The 24,954-nt window shown below is 41.6% G+C and overlaps 1 protein-coding gene across 3 annotated transcripts in view; it reads left to right on the top strand.

Moving 5' to 3' along the window:
- PACSIN2 (protein kinase C and casein kinase substrate in neurons 2) overlaps positions 1-15,804 on the top strand; it is a 53,783-nt gene extending 37,979 nt beyond the window's left edge. For 2 of the 3 annotated variants that reach the window (XM_083366309.1, XM_083366311.1), the window contains 7 exons: positions 42-197; positions 2,285-2,460; positions 4,648-4,768; positions 7,507-7,631; positions 10,489-10,605; positions 11,148-11,344; positions 13,426-15,804. In XM_083366309.1, the coding sequence (XP_083222435.1) occupies positions 42-197; positions 2,285-2,460; positions 4,648-4,768; positions 7,507-7,631; positions 10,489-10,605; positions 11,148-11,344; positions 13,426-13,538 (1,005 nt within the window). In that variant the 3' untranslated portion in view covers positions 13,539-15,804. The remainder of the gene's footprint in view (positions 1-41; positions 198-2,284; positions 2,461-4,647; positions 4,769-7,506; positions 7,632-10,488; positions 10,606-11,147; positions 11,345-13,425) is intronic. The other variant, XM_083366310.1, reaches the window with a different exon arrangement.
- Positions 15,805-24,954: the final 9,150 nt, after the last annotated feature.

The raw sequence follows: 24,954 nt of genomic DNA on the forward strand, positions 1-24,954 counted from the left end.
GATAACTGTGATTTTTACGTTTGTGAAAACACATCTCCTAGGTGGAAGCTTCTAAAAAAGCACATCATACAGCATGCAAGGAAGAAAAAACGGCCATATCCAGAGAGGCTAATAGCAAAGCTGACCCAGCATTGAATCCAGAACAACTAAAGAAATTGCAAGACAAAATCGATAAAAGTAAACAGGATGTGCTTAAGGTAAACTCTATGCATTCTTCTAAACATCTCAATTGTTGCTAATGAAAACTGTCTATTACTTCTCTCATGCTGAACTTGTAAGCCTTTTATAGGAAATGTGCTTAATAATAATAATAATAATAGTAGTAGTAGTAGTAATAGTAATAATAGTAATAATAATAACAATAACAATAATAATAAAAAAGTTGGAAGGGACCTTGGAAGTCATCTAGTACAACCCCCTGCCCAGGCAAGAAACCCTATACCATTTCAGATAAATGGCTGTCCAGTCTCTTCTTAGAAACTTCCAGTGTTGGAGCATTCACAGCTTCTGGAGGCAGGTTGTTCCACTGGTTAATTGTTCTGTCAGGAAGTTTCTCCTTACTTCTAGGTTGCTTCTCTCCTCGACTAGTTTATTCGATTCATAAATAAAGATGAATGGATCCTTGTTGTTCTTGTTTTTAGTTGTGAAGTCATGTCCGATCCATCGCGACCCCATGGACAACGTTCCTCCAGGCCTTCCTGTCCTCTACCATCTTCTGGAGTCTATTTAGGCTCATGCCTACTGCTTCAGTGACTCCATCCAGCCACCTCATTCTCTGTCGTCCCTTTCTTCTCTTGCCCTCAACCTTTCCCAGCATTAGGCTTTTCTCCAGTGAGTCCTTCCTTCTCATTAGGTGGCCAAAGTATTTGAGTTTCAACTTCAGGATCTGGCCTTCTAAAGAGCAGTCAGGGTTGATGATCTCTAGGACTGACTGGTTTTTGTTTTTTTAAATTCCATTTATATCCTGCCCTTCTCCGAAGACTCAGGGCGGCTTACAAGCTTAGCAGTAGCCTTCATTCTATGTATATGCCTGCTTATTAGGGCTTTCACACACACCCCAAGCGGCATTATTACAAAGTCAGCTTAATTGCCCCCATCAATCTGGGTCCTCATTTTACCTACCTCGGAAGGATGGAAGGCTGAGTCAACCTTGAGCCTGGTGGGACTTGAACCTGCACTAATTGCAGGCAGCTGGTGTTACTTAAGGAGGCATTAGCCTCCTTGCTCCACCAAGGCTCTGTAAGGTTTTATCGCCTTGCAGTCCAAGGGATCCTAGAGAAAGAAAAAGGACCATATTTCATCTACCTTAATGCTGTTGCATGTTCAGTTATTATATTCTTGATGGCTGTGTGCACACAGACATGTGAGGAGAAAGAGAGAGAGAACACTAGATGACTTAACCTGAACATTAAAAAGGTAAAGCAAAGGTAAAGGTTCCCCCGCACATGCGTGCTAGTCGTTTCCGACTCTAGGGGCCGGTGCTCATCTCCTTTTCAAAGCCGAAGAGCCAGCGCTTGTCTGAGGATGTCTCCGTGGTCATGTGGCCAGCATGACAGGACGCCAAAGGCACACGGAACACTGTTACCTTCCCACTGTAGTGGTCCCTATTTTTCTACTTGCATTTTTATGTTTTTACCTGAACATTATGAAACAGTTAATCGTTGCAAACAGATTGCAAACCTGTTACAACTTTAAGAGGCAGTGAAGTGTTATATACAGGTAGTCCTCGACTTACGACCACAGTTGAGCCCAAAGTTTTGCCCCATTTTATGACCTTTCTGGCCACAGTTGTTAAGTGAATCACTGCTGCTGTTAAATTAGTAATGCAGTTGTTGTTAAGTGGATCTGGTTTTCCCATTTGACTTGGCTTGTCAGAAAGGCGATCACATGAATCCGAGACACTGCAGCAACGGTCCTAAATGTGAGTCAGTTCCTAAGCATCTGAATTTTGATCATGTGACCATGGGGATGCTACAACTGTTGTAAGTGTGAAAAACAGCCGTAAGTCACTTTTTCCAGTGCTGTTGTAGCTACAAACGGTCGCTAAGTGAACTGTTCTCAGTGGAGGACTGCCTGTAATTGAGTTTAATATTCATTTTTGTCATTTCATTTTCTAAGAGCCAAAAGTCATTTTTTTTATTTCCAAACGAGTTGAAATGGTCCCGCTTAAAAGGAAAGTTTCCTAACAGAGAGTAACACGATTTGAATAATGAAAAATACAAGTACCCTGACCATCGTCAAATGATATACTCATATTGATCATTTGATAATCTTACTTTTAAAGACAAAAGAAAAGTATGAAAAGTCTCTTAAAGAGCTGGACGCTGCTACACCTCAGTATATGGAAAACATGGAACAGGTTTTTGAACAGTGTCAGCAGTTTGAGGAAAAACGTCTCCATTTCTTCCGAGAAGTGTTGCTGGAAGTCCAGAAACATCTTGACTTGTCTACTGTTTCAAGGTAAGAATTAAGGTGGAAGGTGCTGCACGATAAAAGTAGCACACCTTTTAAAAATGGTTTTGAAGCACCAGGGCTTTTTTTTGTCCCCCAAAATGCAGCTGCACCTTTGCTTGTCAAGAATACATTGTATATTTTGTGCCTGATGTGTTTCTCGGCAGCACTTTCTTTTTAAAGCCCTAAACCAGGGATAGGCAACCTTGGCTCTTTTATGACTCATGGACTTCAACTCCCAGAATTCCTGAGCCAGCATGGCTCAGCTTGGAAACCTCTCCATTTCCCCTCAGCATGGCTGGCTCAGGAATTCTGGGAGTTGAAGTCCACGAGTCATAAAAGAGCCAAGGTTGCCTACCCCTGCCCTAAATTGTAGTTTTGCTAGATAACTTAACAGTGCGCTATAAAATGGTAGGGCTTCTAAAATAAGATCCAAGGGCCTTTTGTTCGTGCACCCGTTGAGAAAATCCAGGTGATGGTCACCTACCCAGAATGTCTGCTGATTTTATTTTGATGGGTCTTAAAAATTTAAAAGAGAATTTTAAAGAAGTGCCCTCTTCTAGAGCTGCTGTATATTAGTAATAGAATATTTGTATAGTGCTGCTTACCATTTTACTTCATAAACATAAGTCAGCATAAATGTATTTTAAAACCTACATTGCTGTAATTAACCTTCTAAGAAAATACTTATAAGACTGACTTAGCAGTCAGTTCTAATCTTTAACAAACCCTACTGTTTTTGCTTTCTAATTTTTTTTTAAATACTGCAATTAAAAGTGATTTATAAAATTACCAATGCATAACAATTGGAACTGTCACCTATTCTAAAGAAATAAAGGCCTAAGTTTGCATAAGTTTGCTGACTTATAGTCATTCTCCTGAAGAGAGGTAAAAGATTAAAAAACTGAAAAGGTCTCAGTAACAAGAATCTGGAAATGGTCCATTACTCTAACTTTCAAACATGGATTAGTCCAGAATGTCACAAAATGGAAGCCTTTACGGTCATGCATTGTAAGCGATATCAGATATCCTTTAGCACAACATAGACAATTGAGATTTGAGAGTCCTGGGTAGTGTATTCTATATATCTAATGTCCTTGAATGTCATTGCGAGGTCTACTTTAAAGAAGTTCTGTTTAGCTTTCTGTATTGAATATAAAAGTGAACAACATCATTTGAGGTTGCAGAGTAACTGAAGGACAGGTACTGAAAAAGGGCTGCTGAATCAGATTCACTTGGACACCCCTCTTGCCAGTGGCTGTATAAATTTGCGTAATCGTATTGTCGATACCTAGGAATGATCTGTGTACTTTAGTCACTATTTGCTACATAAAAGTGAACCAATAATGTACTTTTTCTGATGCTTCCAACTGTTGAGGGAAAAGTCTTCATCATGGTTCGGTCCGAGCCGGGAATAAACAACATGGTGACTGCTTTAGAAAGAAGGTTGCAGTTTTATTGAAGAGGAGAGCCAGACAGAAATATGGCTCTGGAAGAAAAGAGAGAGAGCACATGTAGGGAGTGGGTTTTTATGCCCTCTGGGGTTCTTGAGGTTGTTTCCTGTTTGAGGCTTTGCATTTCCTATGTCATGTATTTTGAGCTGAGTCTGAGTGTGCCCCTATGGCATCTGTGGGTTAATCCTATTGGAGTTTGGGTGGGGTATGTACATTTTAGGTGTCTTTGTCTTCTTAATCTCCTAGCTTCAACCTTCCTGAATGGATTATCACATCTGCATTTCTACAGAGCTGGTTTCTGCTTAGGAAGGGAGACTTGGGGCTATTAAGAAAAATCGGGCATGCTTTTCTGCCTCTTTAAGATCCTTTGAGGAAATATATTTTTCTGCCCTTTTAATATTTCCTTCTCTGAGGGGGGGGGCCTGACTTCCCCACAACATTTTAATTAGATGTATTTTATTTTTGGCTTGGCATGTTTGTTCAATTTTTTTTTCATATAAATTGTATTTATTTGGCATTTATTTGGCATTAGAAAAAGTAGCGAATGTCCTTATACATATGAGTATCTATGAATAAGAAAATCTCGCTACTTTTTCGAATACCAAATAAATACAATTTTATTTGTATTTGTATTTGCATATACGTGTTCATATGAATATTCTAAAATGATCCTTAAGCAAACTAATGATTGCCCTATTCTAACTGTATCAGTAATGATTTGTAAAAAATACTCTCCTTGCAGCTATAAAAATATTTATCGTGACATGGAGCAGAACATTAAAGCAGCGGATGTTGTTGAAGATCTGAGGTGGTTCAGAGCTAATCATGGACCTGGCATGTCTATGAACTGGCCCCAGTTTGAGGTAAAGGCTTCACTTGGCTTGTGGTCCTCCTTGCAGTTGATTGACGCTTCTTTTGTAAAGCTTGTAAGAGAAAAAATAGCTTCTTTTGGTTCTTGAAAGATTAGCATAGATGTACCTGACTGAAGGAAGAATACATATTCTTTCTTCCCCAGTACTATAAATACAGGAAGCAAAATAGGGAGACTGCTTTTAATTAAAGCTTTGGTAAATGCAATTTGATTGATTTGATTGGACCCAGATTGTTGGGGGCAATAAGCTGACTTTGTAATAATGCCGCTTGGGGGCCCCCGAAAGCCCTAATAAGCAGGCATATTCATAGAATGAAGGCTACTGCTAAGCACATTGGTTTGTGCTTAAATTGTAAGCCGCCCTGAGTCTTCGGAAAAGGGCGGGATATAAATGGGATTAAAATAAAAAAAATAAAAATAAAAAATTGATCTTGAAAATATCAGCAGGATTGGTCCTGGTCAATTCTAGGAAGGGAGACATTTATGAAACTTCATGGTATAGGTTTTTGAACTCAAAAAATATCACAGCAGGCGGCAGTGGAGGCAGAATCATAGAACTGGAAAAGACCCATCACTATGAGCAATGCAGTCACGTGTTGTTGCGCTTTGTGACAGTGTTGCTTAGTGACAGCAATTCCTGTTCCTTTTGCTGTCATAAGCAGAGGACTACATACCTGTACTAGATACAATGCACAGTAAGCTGCCCAGATTCTTTTTGGAATTGAGTGGCCCCAACAAATCTAAAATACATAAATACATAAAACAAAACACAGCCTTGAAGTTTCCGGGATTCAAGGTTGATAGGAATGATACGTCACACTACTATTTTATATACTATAAGCACATGTTTATTTGTGGGGGGAAGAAAGAATCACAAAAGCTGGACAGTATGCAAGATATTTGTATATATTTAAAGGTTTGTTTGTCTGATGCTGCTTTTGGAGGTGAGAAGATTGTGTTAAATCCTGGAGCATTTTGACAGTGTTTTTCCTAGTGCAGTCTGCTTGGTGACATCAGCAAAATTAGGCCACAGTCTTAAATTTGCTGTGAAATTATATAGAATTTGATTGAGGAGATACACTGGAGCAGAGAATATTAGTAAAATGATATGCAAAATAAATTGGGTATAATATTAATTGTTGTTGTTGTTGTTGTTGTTGTTGTTATTATTATTATTATTATTATTATTATTATTATTATTATTATTATTATTATTATTATTATTTGGATTTATATACCGCCCCTCTCCCGAAGGACTCGGGGCGGTGTACAGGGCAATTAAAATACTATATACAACACATAATATACAAAAATTAAAATAAATTAAACCAAGTAGCCCTAAACAATAAAACTCGTTCTAAAATTTAAAATCTAAAATCTAAAATCCCAGTCCCTCAGTCCAGGCCGGCAAGTTCAAAAATCCAGCATCTAATTAGTAGGCATATGATACATTGTAAATAAATAAATGTGTTTTGTGTTTCATCTAATTGTGAAGTATTAATATACTATTGCATTTGCTACAAGTGTGATAACTTTTAATCCCATGTGTTGTACTTTTTAATGTTTGCATTTTGCCATTTATTTCAAATGTCGTAAACAGCAAGCTTTTGTAAAAACAGATAAAAGTTTTAAAATGAGTTACAATATAAAATATCATTTTTCCTAACTTCATTTTATTTGCTTTTCATGCAACAAGGATGAAGTAAGTGTTAACTTTACGTAGAACAATATTTTAATTTTCTTATTTAAACTTCATAAAACACCATGAAATCTCTTTGCATCATACTCCATTTTAGATATACTTTTTCAATTTCCTTTTATTATTGTTTATTTCATATACACTTACCTACTTAAGTTTAGATGCAGGCTTCCCAAATCGTAAGATTGGATTATGATTAAGACATTAAGAACCAAAATCAGCCATCTGCCCCTAAAAAAAACAGACAGGAACTAACTCTTCTGCCACTATCCTTCGAAAAAGCTCTTTTGAGACAGGCATGTTAGGTCAAAGGGTGCACAAATAAAGATTTTATATGCCTAATCTTAAATTATACTAAATGCCAGAGATCATTTTGAACCTTGAGTCCTTGGTTTTGCTTATATAGTTCAGTGCATACCAATTATGTTATGGGAATTCTTTCATGTTCTGTATATATGTTTTATATGAGAAAATTTGAAATACCAGATGGGGCTTAAGATAATATGAAAGAAATGTAGAAAAGAATTGGGGTACGATCAAACTAGTGCTTTTATTTGTTATTCCAAACCATAGACATGGATCCTTAGTATAATGTGTCTCAATTGAAGAACCATGAATTTCAGTAGGCTAGAAATTTGGAAACAAAGATTGCATTGTACTAGGCACAATTAGGATTGAGTACTTAAATTGAACTTCTGCTTAAAGAGGCAAAATATGTTACCTCTCTTGTCTATGATAATCTTAACCAAGAGGATCTTTCCTACTGGGTGGATGTGATTTTGAGCCAAGCGAAATATTTCAAACTCGTTTTGTTGCATTGTAATGTTAGTAAGTTACTTCTCTTTAGGAGCTTTCACAATAGAGGACATTCATCTTTAGTTAAAAACAGGACCGGAATTATGAAGGGATTTTGTCCTAGCTTTGTAGATCTTATCATGTGTTTAGATATAATGGAGATCTCCAAACCAATGTGGGCTGATGTTCTCTGATAACAAATTTCTTCAAACATTTTTGTGGTTCTTTGTAAATAGGACTGGTCAGCTGATCTGAACCGTACTCTAAGCAGAAGGGAGAAAAAAAAGGCAACAGATGGTGTGACTTTGACCAGTATTAACCAAACAGGAGATCAGCAGTTGCCGCATAACAAAAGTAGCAGGTAGATTATTTTTATAATTTTATTTACTCAAGTTTCAAATCGGGGCGTGCAAATATTTGGAATATTTTAGAAATAGATCAGTTGGAAGAATTTGGATTTTAAGTCCCACTATCTCAAGGAAAAATGGGAAATAATCTTAAGATTACATGGACATGTGTTAAAACTTTGTGGCAATATTATAAGTATGATTTGTAGCCAAGAATGCACGAAAGAGACAACTGCTGTAATAGGGGTCTAACTGTAGACAAAGGAGAATTGTTTCTATACTCTGCCAGATTAGTGGTGGATGAACAGTGGTACACTACATCTTGCCAAACATAGCTTTTACCTAGGCTTTATAGCCCCAGATTCAATTTTTGGGGGAATGCATGAGTTTTCTACCTTAATTAATTAATTATTATATCTTCTAATGTTATGTCCATCTGTGCAAAATGATAGACTTGTGTAGGGGAAATTCAGGGGCCATCATTCTCATGTACCACTGTATGCCCAACACCCCCCCCCCAAAAAAAAAGAAAGAAAAAAAAAGAAAAGGTCAAAGAGCCTGTAAGTCTCTTTACTGTAAAGTCAGTTTGGGACTTTTGGTAATTCCCAATTTAATTCCCAATTAAATATTTTTTTAAAAAAATTACAATTGTGGTTAGGAGGAGGTAGCAGCAAAGTTACCAAAGTAACATAACTCTGATGACCCTGGTAGAAGAAGGGATTTTGAAAGGTGAAATGAATTCCCCAAATGTTGCAAACATTATAACATCTTAAAATTTCACCTTCCCCCAAAATCATGACACCCCCAACCCCCCGTTTTCTGGTGCTCTATCATTAACCTGCCCGTGGCCCCTGGGCAATAATGCACATGCAAACTGTAAGCCTCTAGGCCAAAAATATTGCTCAGCACTGTAGTTTTGTGGGGGGGGGATTCTTTTTCAAGGTGTTTTTGGATTCCTTTTATTAACATAAACAAGGTATGGACCTGTTTTCATTTTCAATTACCTATTTCATGAATTAGAAAGGACTATTAGTCAATGCCTATGTATATAATAAATAGAAGTGAGGATTTAATACAGGTAGTCCTCGACTTACAACAGTTCGTTTAGTGGCTGTTCAAAAGTTACAGCGGCACTGGAAAAAGTGACTTATGACTGTTTTTCACACTTATGACCGTTGCAGCATCCCCACGGTCTCATGATCAGAATTCAGAGGCTTGGCAGCTGGTTCATATTTATGACGGTTGCGGTGTCCCGGGATCACGTGATCCCCTTCTGGGACCTTCTGACAAGCAAAGTCAATGGGGAAGCCAGATTCACTCAACAACCATGTTACTAACTTAACAACTGTAGGGATTCACTTAATAACTATGGCAAGAAATGTCGTAAAATGGGGCGGAACTCACTGAAGAAATGTCTCACTTAACCACAGAAATTTTGGGCTGAATTGTGGCCGTAAGTCAAGGACTGCCTGTGTTGGGTTAACATTAAGGAACAATTGCCATCTCTTGTACTTAGGAATGGGACCATGTGACTTAAATCACTTACCTATGAAGGGATGCCCTGCAGTCGTAGGGGCAACCACCTAAATTTCTGTCACACCTGACATTAATTCCAGATGTTGCCAATATATAGAATTTTCCCCAGGGTTTAGGGGGCTGGCGAAACGTAATTTACCTATATCTCTGATGACTAAGTTGTTTCCAATTAATGTGTGGCCCATTAAAGTTGAGGTGCTTGCTTAGCTTTTCATAACAATGTGTTTCTGATATAGGTGCCTTATAGAATACAGGGCCTCAAAGCTTTGCTTGTGCTCTTAAATGACTTGGGATTTTGTGCTGTCTTTAGTACCTCAGCATATGTTGAAAACCCTCCTCTAACACGTGAACAATGTATTTAACAAGCAGTGCTTCTTCAATATAAAAGTCTCATTTAAATCTGGTTTCTTCGGTTTCATTTTATTCTCTTGTGACAAGAAGCAACGGTTGGAAGCTCGTTAAAGAGAGATCCTTCCTGTAACTTAGGTGAAATTTCCTGACAGGGAGAGAACCAATGGAATAGCAATGCAGGAGTGGACTAGAAGACCTCTGATTCTAATTGTATTATGATAGGTGTTGAATATCAAGTGCTTTTCCCTCTTAACTTCCTTGGAGATACACTGTTTTCCTAAGGCAGGGGTAGGCAACCTCAGCTCTTTTATGACTCATGGACTTCAACTCCCAGAATTCCTGAGCTGGCTCAGGAATTCTGGGAGTTGATGTCCATGAGTCATAAAAGAGCCGAGGTTGCCTACCCCTGTCCTAGGGAGTTAAGACTTGTTAAATCAATAGGAACTTTGCAAAATGAGTACCGCATTAAGATGCTACTTTGAAATGTTTTCAAATGCTTCTTTTCAAAAGATCCAAAATTTTAACAATGCTAAATTTAGTAACTGTCCTTCTTGGCATGAAATTAGCCAAGTAGGTGGCTCCATTTACATTATAAATGATAAGGCCTGGGGAATGGGCCTTTTCTGGTGGCTGGTAATTGTTCTTATACCCACAAAACTCTGAAGCAGGTCTCTATTTTTATTGCTTACCAGATTTACTTTACCAATGTCTAAATTGGATTGGATTTACTTTTTAATGAACTATTGTAACTGAACAGAACTGTTTCTGAAGAGAACTGAATTAAAAACATCCATCTTAGAAGGAAGATTGAGGAAGAGACGTGCTGACTTGGAAGCATTAGCCTTTATCTTTAAATGAAAGATTTTTTAAAAAATAATATAATAGAAGAAATAAACAAACTTAACATTTCTGCTACTACCTGTTTGTATATGTTGGTTCCCTGAAATGATAGGGTCACCTTAATCCTTTTTTTCTCCCAAATAGCAACGTTAGTGTCCCGAGTAACACAGTGCAGTCAGTACAGCCAAGTTACAATCCCTTTGAAGATGAAGAAGATTCTGGAAGTACTGTCAGTGAGAAGGAGGAGAATAAAATCAAAAAGTTGGTGAAAGACTGCTCTCAACTTGTTTTTCTTGCTTACACTTCTCTATCCAGGGTTTCCAACTCTGGGTTTCTTCAAAGCCATTGTGTGCATGAAGTCCTCGCTCAGAGGTTACATACCTTTTGCAGACTTGACTAACCTACCGGTGCTCTCCTACTGTTTTATTTTCGGATTGGTTTTTCTTCACTGATTCCACAGACGTGATCTCTGGTAATGTGCTTTGAAACCACTGCTGGAATTTTTCCACTGGCTCTATTCATTTGGATATGTTCCCTTAGGAATCTCTCTTGCCACATAACATTTTTCTTTAAATGAATTATCTTTCTAGTGTTGATGTTGAAGTGCTGGTTAATAGCTTATACACACACTCTTTATGCTTCTCAGTGTGCTGTTAATACTGACTTTGCTCTGGTTGTTTGACATAACAAAACATATCACGATTAAATAGGAGCCCTCTTTGGCTGCAATAGTGGCCTATTTACACCTCTTGCCCAATACTTCAGCTGAATCAAGCTAAAATAATTTACTCTTTTGTGTTTAGTGTTAGCAGCTATGAGAAAAACCAGAGTTTGACATCTGAGTGGTCTGATGAAGAAATAAACAATCCGTTTTCATCCAGTGATGCCCAAGGAGAATCTAATCCATTCGATGAAGAGGTTTCCCCTGCAATGGAAGTGAGAGTACGAGCCCTCTATGATTATGAAGGCCAAGAGCATGATGAATTGAGCTTTAAGATTGGTACGTCCTATTCCTTCATATTAATTATTTTTCTCCCCTAGGGAATGGCAAGAAATTAAGAGATCTATGATGTGTTGGCATTTTGGAACATTTGTGGTGCTTTTAGAAATCAACTGGTAAAGAGAAAGTAGCCTTCCCACTCAAATTTGTAGGAAGTTTGTGTGTACAAAGTGCTAATGTATACACACGTCATATGAGAATTCCTGTATCTGTAAAAATAAATATGGCAGTATTGTCATGATGGTTGGTTGCACAGTAAGCCAAATATTTAGACTGAATTTGGCATTTTTATTCACTTATAGAGTCCTTCCTAACAACCTGGAGTAGGCAGTGTTGTTTGATGGTGTTAAAGGTATCGTTGCAGGGTGTAAATTGATCCAAGTAAAGCTGACATTTGTAAGCGACTGATGGGGATTTTGTCAATGCTGATGACTTTCAAATGGATCTCCAGAAGTTTTAAAATCGCACCCAAGGTGTCACTCGGTACTGTCTTTGCTTTCTTTTGCCACAGTAAATCGACTTCTATTTCCAGGTCATTGTACTTTGCTATCTTTTTCGAGTTCCTTCTCTCATATTCTGCTGTCTTTCAGGTACTTCAAGATACACTATCCAGACTTTTTTTGTCTTTTCTTATCAACAGTTGTTAAGTCTGGGGTGTGTTATGTGGCAAATGCTTGTCTGTTTGCATTTTAGAATTTTTTGAGGTTCTTTTAGAAATTGGGAGAGAAATTAACCCCTCTTCCCATTAAAATTTCTTCATTTGTAAGAAGTAGCAGTGTATACATTTGTCATATATTGCTGTGGTTGTAAAAATGAATATGGCAATACCATTTGTAAAAATGAATATGAATAATTACTTTTTACTACTACTATTACTATTGGCTTTGAGCCAGCCTTGACTCCTGGGGGCTGCCTGAACTACTCACTGACATTTTCTTGGCAAGATTTTAAGGAATAATTTGCCCTTATCTTTTTTAAAGCTTTTGGTTGTCTTAGTAAAATAAAATAATAACTCATTACTTTAAAATTAAGACTACCTACTGATTGATTCTCTTTAGAATCAGGCATTTGTTTATTACATGGGAAGGTAAAATAACTACTATTTGCTTTGTCAGGCACCTGTCCATTTTTCTCTTTCTAACTGAAGTAGAAAAGGAATCCCAATTTCTTTTTTGAGAAAATAAGGGATATTTCAAAAATCTATGAGCCTATTTATTTTTTCTCTTTAATAATTAAAATGAGGAATGATTGTTAACAGACAGATTCTGCACATTCTGGAAATGTGCTATAAGACATAAAATGGTGATAGCTCGTTATTTTCATAGTTTTGTTTTGGAAAAAGATGGCACTCAACCAACTTTTTTTTCAGGTGGAACAAAGTGGAATAATAAAGATGTTATATCTCTCTTTTGACCCAATATGCTATTAAGGGATTGTGCCTTTAAGCCATTATTGACCCCTGGCAATTGTCTGAATAAATCTCTACAGTTTTCTTGATAACATTTTCAGAAATGGTTTGCCCTGGCCTTTTTTTACAGGAAAAGTGGGACTAGTCCAAAGTCACTCAGCTGGCTTCATGCCTAAGACAGGACTAGAACTCACAATCTCCTGGTTTCTAGTCTGGTGATTTAAACTATTATACCAAAACTGGCTCTCCTTCCAACATTAACACTATTTTTATAATACTCTCTTATTATCAAATATGCATTGCGAGTGGTTTATGCTCATCAAATGAAGCAGGATATTTTTTTATCGCTTCTAAACAGAACTATACTTTTCCTCTACTGCTATTATTTAAAAACAGTAATTGATTTTTTTATACTACACAGTGAGATTAGGCTGAAGTGCCCTTTGGAGGCAAATGCTGTGGCATTAGCAAACCGAGACTGAGATGCTTATGTGATTTAGACCAAGTTTGGTTCAAGTTGTTAATCTACTTCTTGAATAGAGCTTGGGGATCAATGTAATTTTCTTATAGTTTACTAGTAGAAATAGTGAATACTGTAACTGCTATAGAAAGACAGCATTTATTCACATTCTGGTATATATGACTTGTCAGTTTACTTTTTTCTCTCCCATAGGAGAAGAGCTAACTAAAATAGAAGATGAAGATGAACAAGGATGGTGCAAGGGTCGTCTGGACAACGGACAAGTTGGGCTCTATCCTGCAAATTATGTAGAACCAATCCAGTGACAAATAATTCTGAACATGATATAATAACAAGCAGTCAACGTGATGCCTGTGGTTCATTATAAGAGGAACTGAAATATATCTATTGATCTATCTATATATCTTTTAATGCAATGAAATGATTGATTCCTATGTTCCTTCAGCAATCTCCAATGCTTCAGGCTGAAACCTTAGGAAAAGGTTGGCATCTTGTTAGCTCAAAGTCAGCAAGAAAGTGACAGCATTCATTTTTATCATATTTTATGATGACTTTATTTTGTTCCAAAAATTTGCTAAATCAGTGCCTCATTTCCTATATTTTGGATGTTAGCTTATGTCCACTTTTGTTCAATTAGTAATGACTTGATCTTCATAATTCGAAATTTAATTTTTTAACTGCAACATTGCATTTGTTAGCAATCTGTGAAAAATGGATTTTTAAAACTTCGTTATGTAGCACTTCATTTTTCATGCATGATCTACTTCATTAGCTGTTACATAAATAATGACTCAGAAGTATTGCCCTCTCAATCCTGTACTCTATTTTTTTCATGCTGTCAGCATGGCTTAATAGTGTAAAATGCCATATATACTACAGTGTCTATTGCAAAGATTCCAATAGAATTATCTGCAAATATTAAGAATTAGTTTTTCCTGAATATTATTTTGACACTTGAAATCTATGTTTCCTAAAGGACAACATCATGTATATTTTAAAGATTTCCCTATATTTCAAGAATGTCAGTATAAACTATATAAAATTATAAGATTTACATCCTGCAAGTTAATGATTTTATGTGATTTGGAAAGTTATACGTGAAGTTTATTTTTTCATGCCAGACTAAAATGTACTGCATTTTTACTGATATGCTCTTTAAGTTATCTATATGTATATATAATTTGATATTAAAATTAAGGAGCATGTGTTAATTAGAAAATCTGTTGTATATGCCTTAGATTTCAGATTGAATCTGACACCAGAATATCAATGTTGAGTTTTATTAACTTCAATGGAAAGTTCACAGCAGCTTTTCAAGTAAGCAAAGCAACTTAAAGTGCAGGCCTATTTAAATTTGTTGTTTCATACATACACATTTAGGTATAAGATAGAAGACGTAGCTGTGTCCCAACCTGTCTACTGTGAACGTAGCCTTCCTCTTAAGGGATAACAACTCAGTTTCCCTTTACACATTATATATTGTAATCAACTGTAGTTATCATTCCATTTGTCCCCAGACCCAAGTATCTGCATGAACTCTCTCACATCCACTCTTGCAGGAATGTGAGTTTGATCTCCCTTTGTTACAGTAGGACTCCTCTTTGTAATGGCACTGGGACCAGAGGGATTAGAGTTCATTGTGTACCTTTGGAATTTTTTGACAGAAAATTCATCCAAAGCACACTAAAGTAAAACAAAAGCATGCTGTGATCTAAGTCCTTAAATGATAATGTTGGGGTTTTATTCTCAAGATCTGTAATTGTTAATTAAAATGTGATTCCAAATGCAAAGTTAACATTAACTCAATGTAGATTATTGTAGTAAAACACTGTAAAATCTTGATTTGCGGATCAGCTGTAGAAATGTCAGACAATTTAAGCAGCAAAATTGTGAACTTGTTTAAAAGGTTGCTCTATAGAAAATTTAGAACTTATCAGATAAGTAGAAATGATGTTTTAGGGAATCACACTGTAATTGAAATGACAGTTGAAAGTGAAAATACTGTAAATGCTTCCTGACTATTCCATTTGTCTGTGGAAATTTACATATTTATTAATATTGAAGATTAATTATATTAAGTGGGTATTCGATCTCTGTCATGTTGGTATTCCAGCATAATTGTTCAGAAATGGAAAGTTTGAATAAATGGTCAAGAATTAGTCCAGAATATTTTTGACAGTACACTATTTTAAAAATAAAAAAATGAACAAAATTTTAGTACCACATAAGGTCTATATTTTTTTTAATCATAAGCACTGTATTTTTATTTACTCTGGATTATATCTTGAGAGATTAAATCTGTTTCTTCAAGCTACTAGATGCAGAATGACTAGTCTGAGTAAAGCATCAAACACTAATGAGGTAAAAGAAAAGGTGCCTTCACTTAAATACAAATCCCCATAGAATATATATGGGGTACTGCTAATGTGGCATGTTAAAATATAAATATCCTGAAATGAGACTTTTGCATTTTTATGCCAATTTATTGATTTTTGTAAACTGCTGGTTACCATATAACCAGTAAAATAATGAACCAACGCAGCATATGAAATCTAACAACGTTCCACTTTTCCTGACAATCTGAGGCAACTTCCCAGTTAAAATCACAGGCTAAAAGCTCGGTGAAACTGGCCTATCTTTTCCACCATTCCAAGTGCCACCATTTGGGGTGATTCACACTCTAATGGAAAAGCATTGACCTCTGTTCACATATGGTGCGCCCATCACATATGGTGATTGAAGGCTATCCTTAATATTTCTACTTGGTAAGAATGAACTAAATACTTTTATTCTAAATGAAGAAGACAATTCTTTCATCCATGGGATCCTTCTGAAGCTCTCGGTTTGTTAAAATCAGCTTTTAAAAAAACGTTTAAAAACACTGGTTGGATTATGTTCTGTTCCTTGTGTTTGCATTATACTGAATTCTAATGTGACATGGTGATTCTTGTCCAAGGTTCTGGCAATTTCTACCCCCTCTATCACTTCTTCTCCATTAGTAAGAATTAGGTCCAGCATAGCTGGACTTGATGATGCCTCTCTTCTAGGTGTCTCATGCTTTCTTCTAGAGCAGGGGTAGGCAAACTCGGCTCTTTTATGACTCATGGACTTCAACTCCCAGAATTCCCGAGTCACCTTTGTCCAGCACTAAAGGGGCTAGTCTAGACAATAGGGTCATTGCTCTTGGTACTGCAGTTGCAGGCCCACAATTTTCCCAATGAGCCCTCTTCCTTCCTAGCCCCCAAACTAGCTAATAAGCCTGAATCTAGTAACAGCTTGCCCCCCCCATGATCTTTCCTGTCCATTTTTCCACCCAGATTTCTTTTACTTTTTTCCCCTCCTCTTCTTAAATTAGTCACCCAGTTCCAGTTACACTCTCTAGTCATCTATCTAGACCAGGGATCTGCAACCTTGACAACTTTTGTGGACTTCAGCTTCCAGAATTCCTCAGCCAGCATAGTTGTCAAGGTTGCAAACCCCTGGTCTAGACCAAATAACGTTTCAGGCTCAGTCTTCCATCAGCCGAATCCCACTTTCATGATCTTACCAATTTTGATCAGGTTTAATTCAACATTGGAAGAGTTTCTAGTGTACTTGAAAAGTTCTTTAAAATCCAGAGTAATATTCAGAAATGCATCTGCGTCGAAAGTAGCTAATGTTGAATTGTATAGCACAGTAAAGCAGGATTTGACCACAGGACATGTTTTATTACATTTTATATTGTCATAAAATGCTTTATGATTTTTGTCATGTTCTATACAATTTGCCAGATTTCAACTCCACAGAAATCATGGATCCTGGATTTTGGGCACATTCTGTAAATTAGCCCATTTCAGGTACCTTGATTGAAAATGTTTTGCCCTATGATGCACCATTTCATTCAGACATGTTTTCCTAGTATACTAGATAACCATGACCTGTTGGGTCATTTCGGAGATATTTCCTCATCTAAACAGAATGACCCAGGGCAAAAAAGCAAAGGGAATGGAAGCATCTTCCCGTTGGCTTGACCATGAGCAGTTGCACTCCAGCAACTGATGGTGTTCTGAACCAGCCCTCTTCTCGCACCCCTAATCAAAGGAAGAGTCTGGAAAGCGTCCAAGATCAAAAGGCTTCTGCCAAGTTTTAATTACACTGTTACAAAAATACAAGAGCTTGACTTCTCAAACGAAAAAGTTGCTTTCAGCAACTAGCCCCTCCCCAAACACTTCTTTTATAGAGAGCTCAGGGCGTGGTCTCCCTGTGCCTCCTCCCGAGGAGTCCCATAGCCTTCCTTTGTTTGTCCCTGCTCGTCTGCCTCCTGCGTCGGGCGTCCTTGAACAGGGCCAGCTGTGGGTCATCATCCTCCGCACTCTCGGGCTCACACAGCTGAGAAGAGGTTCCCGGCTGAGGACTCTGCAAAGTCTCCAAATCATCATCAGCCGGTTCGTTTCCCTCCTCCCCCACATCTGAGTCCTCCGATACATCGGACCCGGCTGTCGGACCCACAGGCTGGCCCTGAGTCACAACACTATCCCGCACCGCAGGGCCCTTCCCCCGGGTCTGCCGATCCGGATGCGGTCGGGATGGGAACTGTTCGTGAAAAGCAGTCACCAACGCAGGGGCATGAACGGCGGTCGCGTCTTCCCATGTGAAGTCCTCCGGCCCGTACCCTTTCCACTCGATCAGGTACTGGAAGCGACCTTTCAGCCAGCGGGAATCCCTGATGCTGGCGACCTCGTACTCGGGGGTGCTGTCGCCATCACGAGGTCCTGATGGGGGAGGTTCCGCTTGGCGAAGTGGACAAGCCGGTTGTTCGGGGACCAACAAGGACCGATGGAAGACGGGGTGCACGCGCAGGGAACGTGGCAGAGTTAAACGATAGGCGACCGGGTTGATGACGGCCTCGACTGGGAACGGTCCAAGGTAACGGTGGTCCAGCTTCCTCGCCGGCCGAGTGGATGGTAGGTTCCTGGTGGACAGCCAGACCCGATCCCCCACCGATAATGGAGGCGTATCCCTTCTCGACCGATCGGCGAACCTCTTGTAGTCGGCCTTGGCCTTCTCCAGCTGCCGTCGCACCAACCGATGGATCGCCTGTAACTCCGCCATGAATTCGTTCGCTGCCGGCTCCGGTGAGTCCACGGGAGAAAGGGGGAAAAACCGAGGGTGATAACCCACATTGGCCAAGAACGGTGTCATCTGCGTGGAGGTGTGCTGCGAGTTGTTAAAGGCAAACTCGGCTATGGCCAAATAGTCCACCCAATTGTCCTGCTGCAGGTTAACGTAGCAGCGCAGATACTGCTCCAAAATGCCGATGACCTTCTCGGTACCCCCGTCGGTCTGAGGATGATGCGCGGACGAGAGGCAAACCTTAATGTCCAACGCCCGCATCAACTCCTGCCAGAAGCGGGCTGTAAACTGGGCCCCCCTATCGGAGACGACTCTATCGGGAAGGCCGTGCAGCCGGAACACCTGTTGGATGAACATGCGACTAGTGGCGCGAGCTGACGGTAAGCCGCGACAGGGGATGAAGTGCGCCATCTTGGTCAACATGTCCACCACCACAAACACTGTCGTGAAGCCGGAGGATGGGGGTAGATCCGTCAGAAAGTCCATGGACACAGCCCCCCAGGGTCTCTTGGGCGTTGGCAAAGGCTGCAGTAAACCAGGCGGGGCCCCTGTCGCTGACTTGGCCTGCCTGCATGGGACGCAGGAGGTGACATAAGACTGGACATCGTGTCGGACTCGGGGCCACCAGAATGTACGGGAGACCAGGTTCAGAGTCTTGAACAGGCCAAAATGCCCCGCAGCCGGGTTATCATGACATTGGCTGAGGACGAGTCCCCTGAGTGGCCCTCCTGGAACATAGAGCCGGTCACGATAATACAGGAGTCCATCCGTGACCGACCAAGGCGAATCTGGCCCCACCTCTTCCTTCCGCTGAGCCACCCACGCCTCCTGCTGCTGCGCCTCCCGGATCCGAGCCCGTATATCCACCGGCTCCCGCACCGCAGCAAAAGACTCGACGGGGATCACGGTCCTGGGCGGAAGCTTGTCTTCCACTCGGGTGTACTCGGGCTTCCTGGACAGAGCATCCGCTCTCTGGTTGTGCCCGCTTGGTATGTACCGCACCCGGAAGTCAAACCTCGCAAAGAAGAGGGACCACCGGATCTGGCGTTGGTTCAAATTCCGAGCGGTCTGCAGGCTTTCCAGATTCTTGTGGTCCGTCCGGACCTCGATTTGATGCCGCGCCCCCTCCAGATGATGCCTCCAAGCCTCGAACGCCGCCTTGATGGCCAGCAGCTCCTTCTCCCAGATGGTATAGTTGCGCTCCGAGGGATTCAATTTCCGTGAGTGATACGCGCAAGGGAAAAGGGTACCGTTGGGCGTCGCTGCCTGAAGTAACACGGCCCCAATGGCAATGTCGGAGGCGTCCGCCTCCACGACAAACGGCCGTTGCGGGTCAGGATGCTTCAAGATGGGCTCCTTCATGAAGGCGTCCTTCAGAGCTTGGAACGCCTGTTGTTCGGGGGCGTTCCACTGGAACCGAGTCTTCTTCTGCAGGAGCCGGGTGAGGGGGGCTGTCAAGGCAGCAAAGCCAGGGATGAATGTCCGATAGTAGTTGGCAAATCCAAGAAGTCGCTGAATATCCTTCACGCGACGCGGGGGTTGCCAACTCTGCAACGACTCAACTTTACTCGGTTCCATGGCGATGCCCTCAGGAGAAATGCGGTGACCCAAGAAATCAATGGTCACCTGGTAGAACTGGCACTTCTCCAACTTGGCAAACAGCCGATGATTCCGGAGGCGCTGCAGGACCTGACGGAGATGCTGATGATGCGCTTCACGCGACGGGGAGTAAATCAGGATGTCGTCCAGGTAAATCACAACAAACTGGTCCAACAGATCCCGAAAGACGTCATTCATAAAATGCTGAAACACAGCGGGGGCGTTGGTCAGGCCAAACGGCATCACCGTGTACTCGAAATGTCCATAGCGAGTACCAAACGCCGTCTTCCACTCATCACCCGGCCGAACCCTGACAAGGTTGTAAGCTCCACGCAGGTCCAGTTTCGTGAAGATCTTAGCCTCCCGGAGTCGGTCCAAGAGCTCGGGGATGAGGGGCAGCGGGTAGCGGTTACGCACCGTGATAGCGTTGAGTTTCCGGTAGTCACAGCAAAGCCGTAACTCGCCCGACTTCTTTTTGACGAAGAGCACGGGCGCAGACACTGGCGAGGACGAGGGCCGGATGAAACCACGAGCCAAGTTCTTCGTCAGGAAGTCCCGCAATGCAGCCAACTCGGGCTCCGACATGGAGTACAAACGCCCCACTGGGAGAGGCGCATCAGGGACTAGGTCAATGGAGCAGTCGTAGGGCCTGTGCGGGGGTAATTGGTCCGCCTCTGACTCGCTGAACACGTCAGCAAAGTCGGACAGTTCGGGAGGCAAGGAAACCCCTGAGGAACCCTCCACCTGGCCGGCACAGATATGGCGGGTGTGGTCCACGCACTGCAAACTTGGGAAGGTGACCAAGTTCTGAGACCAATAGATCTGTGGATCATGCGCCCGGAGCCACGCCAGTCCCAAGACCACGGGGAAGTGCAGATCCGAAGTGACGTAGAACTGAATGGCCTCCACATGGGTACTGATGGCCATACACACGGGTTGCGTGGCGGCCGTGATAGGCCCGGACAGGAGCACTCGACCATCGATGGTCTCCACAAGCATGGGCGGATCCACTGGACACTGGGGAACAGCCCATTTGGCCACAAAGGCCGAATCCATAAAGTTAGTGGTAGCCCCAGAGTCAATTAAGGCATGGACTGGAATCCCCTCTGACTTGCCAGGGAGGATCAGACGTGCCTCCAAAATCAAATGCCGTGGAGGTTCACAGGCACCGTCGGAACGGCGTCGCTCGGTGTGGATGTTGTGGGTCGCCCGATCTTTCACACCGTCTAGATCGGGCTCGGGCCGTTTCCCGATAACAAAGCAGGGGACTTTCTCGGGGCAGGCTTGGTCACTGACGCCCGCTGACGCTTCTTCGGGCAAGAAGCAGCCAAATGTCCAGGGTCCCCACAGTAAAAACACAACCCCTCCGATCGTCGTCTGTCCATTTCCGTCACCGATAGACGGGACCTGGCGGCACCCAGCTCCATTGGCTCCTCCCTCTGGACCGGGGGCTCACGCACAACAGGGGCGGCAGGGGTCTGTGGGGTGGCACGGCGACTCTTACGCTGCTGCAGCCGGGCATCGATCCGCAGACAAAGATGGATCAGCCCATTCAGGTCTGAGGGAATGTCCACGCGGGCCAGCTCATCCAACATCTCCTCTGACAAGCCATCCTGAAAGGCATCCACGAGCGCAGCCTCATTCCAGGCGGAATCCTGGCTAAGCAGCCGGAAATCGCTGATATAGGCCTGTAGAGGGCGCTGACCCTGCCTCAAAGCTTTCAGGCGTCGGGTGGCCGTCTGTGCCTTAATCGGGTCCTCGTACATGAGGCGCATATGGTCACAAAACCCCCCAAAGTTATCCAACAAAGGGCTAGGCTGTGCCAACAGAGGCGTGCCCCAACGAGCTGCATCTCCCGACAGAAGGCTCAACACGAATCCCACCTTATCTCGGTCAGTGGGGAAATCAGCTGCTCTCACGCTGATATAAAGCTGGCATTGTCCCAGGAAGGCAGGAAACAGTTCTGGATTACCAGCGAATTTATCCGGCATAGCTATCTGACATTTCCTCCTGGGTGGGGGGGCAGCATGTACCTGAGCCTGCAGTTGTGCCACCTGAGTGGCCAGCAAGGTGAGTTGCTGGTTGAGCTGGACATTCTCGGCAAGAAGCTGCTCCATCGTAGTATTAAGGGGTGGGTGGCTGAAAGCAAACTGTTCTGAACCAGCCCTCTTCTCGCACCCCTAATCAAAGGAAGAGTCTGGAAAGCGTCCAAGATCAAAAGGCTTCTGCCAAGTTTTAATTACACTGTTACAAAAATACAAGAGCTTGACTTCTCAAACGAAAAAGTTGCTTTCAGCAACTAGCCCCTCCCCAAACACTTCTTTTATAGAGAGCTCAGGGCGTGGTCTCCCTGTGCCTCCTCCCGAGGAGTCCCATAGCCTTCCTTTGTTTGTCCCTGCTCGTCTGCCTCCTGCGTCGGGCGTCCTTGAACAGGGCCAGCTGTGGGTCATCATCCTCCGCACTCTCGGGCTCACACAGCTGAGAAGAGGTTCCCGGCTGAGGACTCTGCAAAGTCTCCAAATCATCATCAGCCGGTTCGTTTCCCTCCTCCCCCACATCTGAGTCCTCCGATACATCGGACCCGGCTGTCGGACCCACAGGCTGGCCCTGAGTCACAACAGATGGTAAGATTGGTCTACCTGGCTTCCAGAAGGCTAGGATGGGATCGGTCTACTGAACTTCTGGGTGGTAGCATAGCAACACTAAAGTGATAGAAATTTGGCAAGTTTAATCCCACAGAAGTCGTAAGTTTGGATTTTGGACACATCTGTTAGTCAATTTGAGGCATCTTGGTTCAAAAAGTGTGATCCTATGATGCACTGTTTTGCCCAGTTAAAGATTACAGACATGAAAGGTCTAGTAGTATATAGACAGGTCATAGGTTGTTCTGGGCAGCTCTGGAAGGAAATATCAAAGTACAGAAATATTTGTCTCTACACTTATCTGATAAGGAGGGGGTGTTTTTAAAGAAAACAATCCTTGTTACAAAACCTAGGAAAAGCTTTATTGTATATTGCTTGTGTGTAAGTTACAATATTTCATTAAACAGGCAAAGTTGGGGATCTAAAGAATAACTGAAACTTGTAACTGTTTACTTACTTTCAAGTAAAAAAAGTATATTCATTCCTCTACAACTCACTGGCAGGAGTAAAGCCTTGAGCTGTGCATGAAAATAATAAAGGTGGGATATAAAGTCGTTCTATGAGGGAGAGTAGCAGTCTCTAAATATAAATAAATAATGGATGTTTGTTGGCAACCAAAGATGATAGTTGTTTATTTTATCATTCCATGATTTGATTTCTATTCTGTTCAGAAGAGCAGTAATTAAAACACTGTTTAGAAAGTTCCTTCATTTTAGTTAGCAATGCAAGCGGTCCTCAACTTGAACTGTTTTTCCTTTTAGGATTTCCATCCATGAATTTGTTCAAATCAGCACTCTTAAAAGTTTAAAACACTAGTCCGATTGGTTCAGTTACCCGTAGTTGCATTATGATGAATTCAACCATGACATGATCGCTCTTCCCCAATGCCCTGTAATTTCTCCTCCCTCAACTATATATATTTGTGTGTGTGTGGAAGCTATTAAACAGTGGAACATTTTGGTTCCCACAGCTGTGGGTGCTGCATAGCTGGAGGTTTTCAAGAAAAAAGTGGACAACCATTTGTTCAAGGTCTCCTGTCTTGGGCAAAGGGCTGGACTAGAAGACCTCTAAGGTCCCTTCCACGGTCCCTCCCACCCCTACGATTCAATTAGCGTATCTTAAGTGATACAAATGGAAATAGTAAGAGCGCAGAACTAGGCTATTTGGAAAACCAGGGATGAATGGCAAGGGAAATCTTGGGAGAAAATTGGCAGGAAAGGAACTACTGTACTGTTAACAGATTGGAGTGAAAGTGGACTAGTTGAAAAAAGTAAGAGATCTTGTTAGGAGGTTCAATAGCAAAAAGCTAAATAGAGGCGGTGCTAAATTTTCGCCCACAAGAACTGAATCAAGGTATCTTCTGTGCCATCCCAAATATGCTAACTGTCCAGGAACACGCCTGGCTCAATACAGCCAACTGACATCAGTGCAAAAGTACAGGTAGTCCTCAACGTACGACCACAATTGAGCCCAAAATTTCTGTTAAGTGAGACATTTGTTAAGTGAATTTTGCCCCATTTTACAAGCTTTCTTGCCATAGTTGTTAAGTGAATCAATGCAGTTGATAAGTTAGTAACCTGGTTGTTAAGTGAATCTGGCTTTCCCATTGACTTTGCTCGTCAGAAAGTCGCAAACGATAATCACATGATCTTGGGACACAGCAACGGTCAAAAATATTAACCAGTTGCCAAGCATCTGAATTTCGATCACATGATCATGGGAATGCTGCAAAGGCCATAACTTAGAATAACGGTTATAAATCACATTTTTCAGTGCTGTTGTAACTCTCAATGGTCACTAAACCTACTGTAGTAAGTTGTGGACTACCTGTACTTAGTTTAAGTCCCAGTGATTTCAGGAACCTTCTCTTGACAACAATCCAGAAGTCGTTCGGTACTGTCGTCTTCCAGCCTATGATAATATCACAAACAATAATGACTTATCTTAAGTTCTAATCCTGCAAAGGTTCAGCCCCAGGTTCCCTTCAGGGCAGAGGAATTTCAAGGTTAGCCAAGAGGCCCTCAGGCCTACCTATCTGACTTTTTTGTCTGCTGGCATTCTTGTCAGAGGAGGGGTGGAAAGTACGCAAAGTGGCACACTGAAGCCCTCTCCCAAGGGTCTGTGACAATTCGCCAAGGCCAACTCACCATGGGACAAGAGTTACACTAATATCGAAGAAATACAGGTAGTCCTCGACTTACAACAGTTCATTTAAAGTTTCAGTGGCAGTGCAAAAAGGCACTTATGACCATTTTTCACCCTTACGACTGTTGCAGCCTCCCCACTGTCACACGGTTTACATTCAGATGCTTCACAACCGACTCCCATTTATGACGGTTGTAGCATCCCGGGGTCATGCGATCCCCTT

Source organism: Vipera ursinii (assembly GCF_947247035.1).
Source record: "Vipera ursinii genome assembly, chromosome: 6".
Classification (NCBI taxonomy): Eukaryota; Metazoa; Chordata; class Lepidosauria; order Squamata; family Viperidae; genus Vipera; species Vipera ursinii.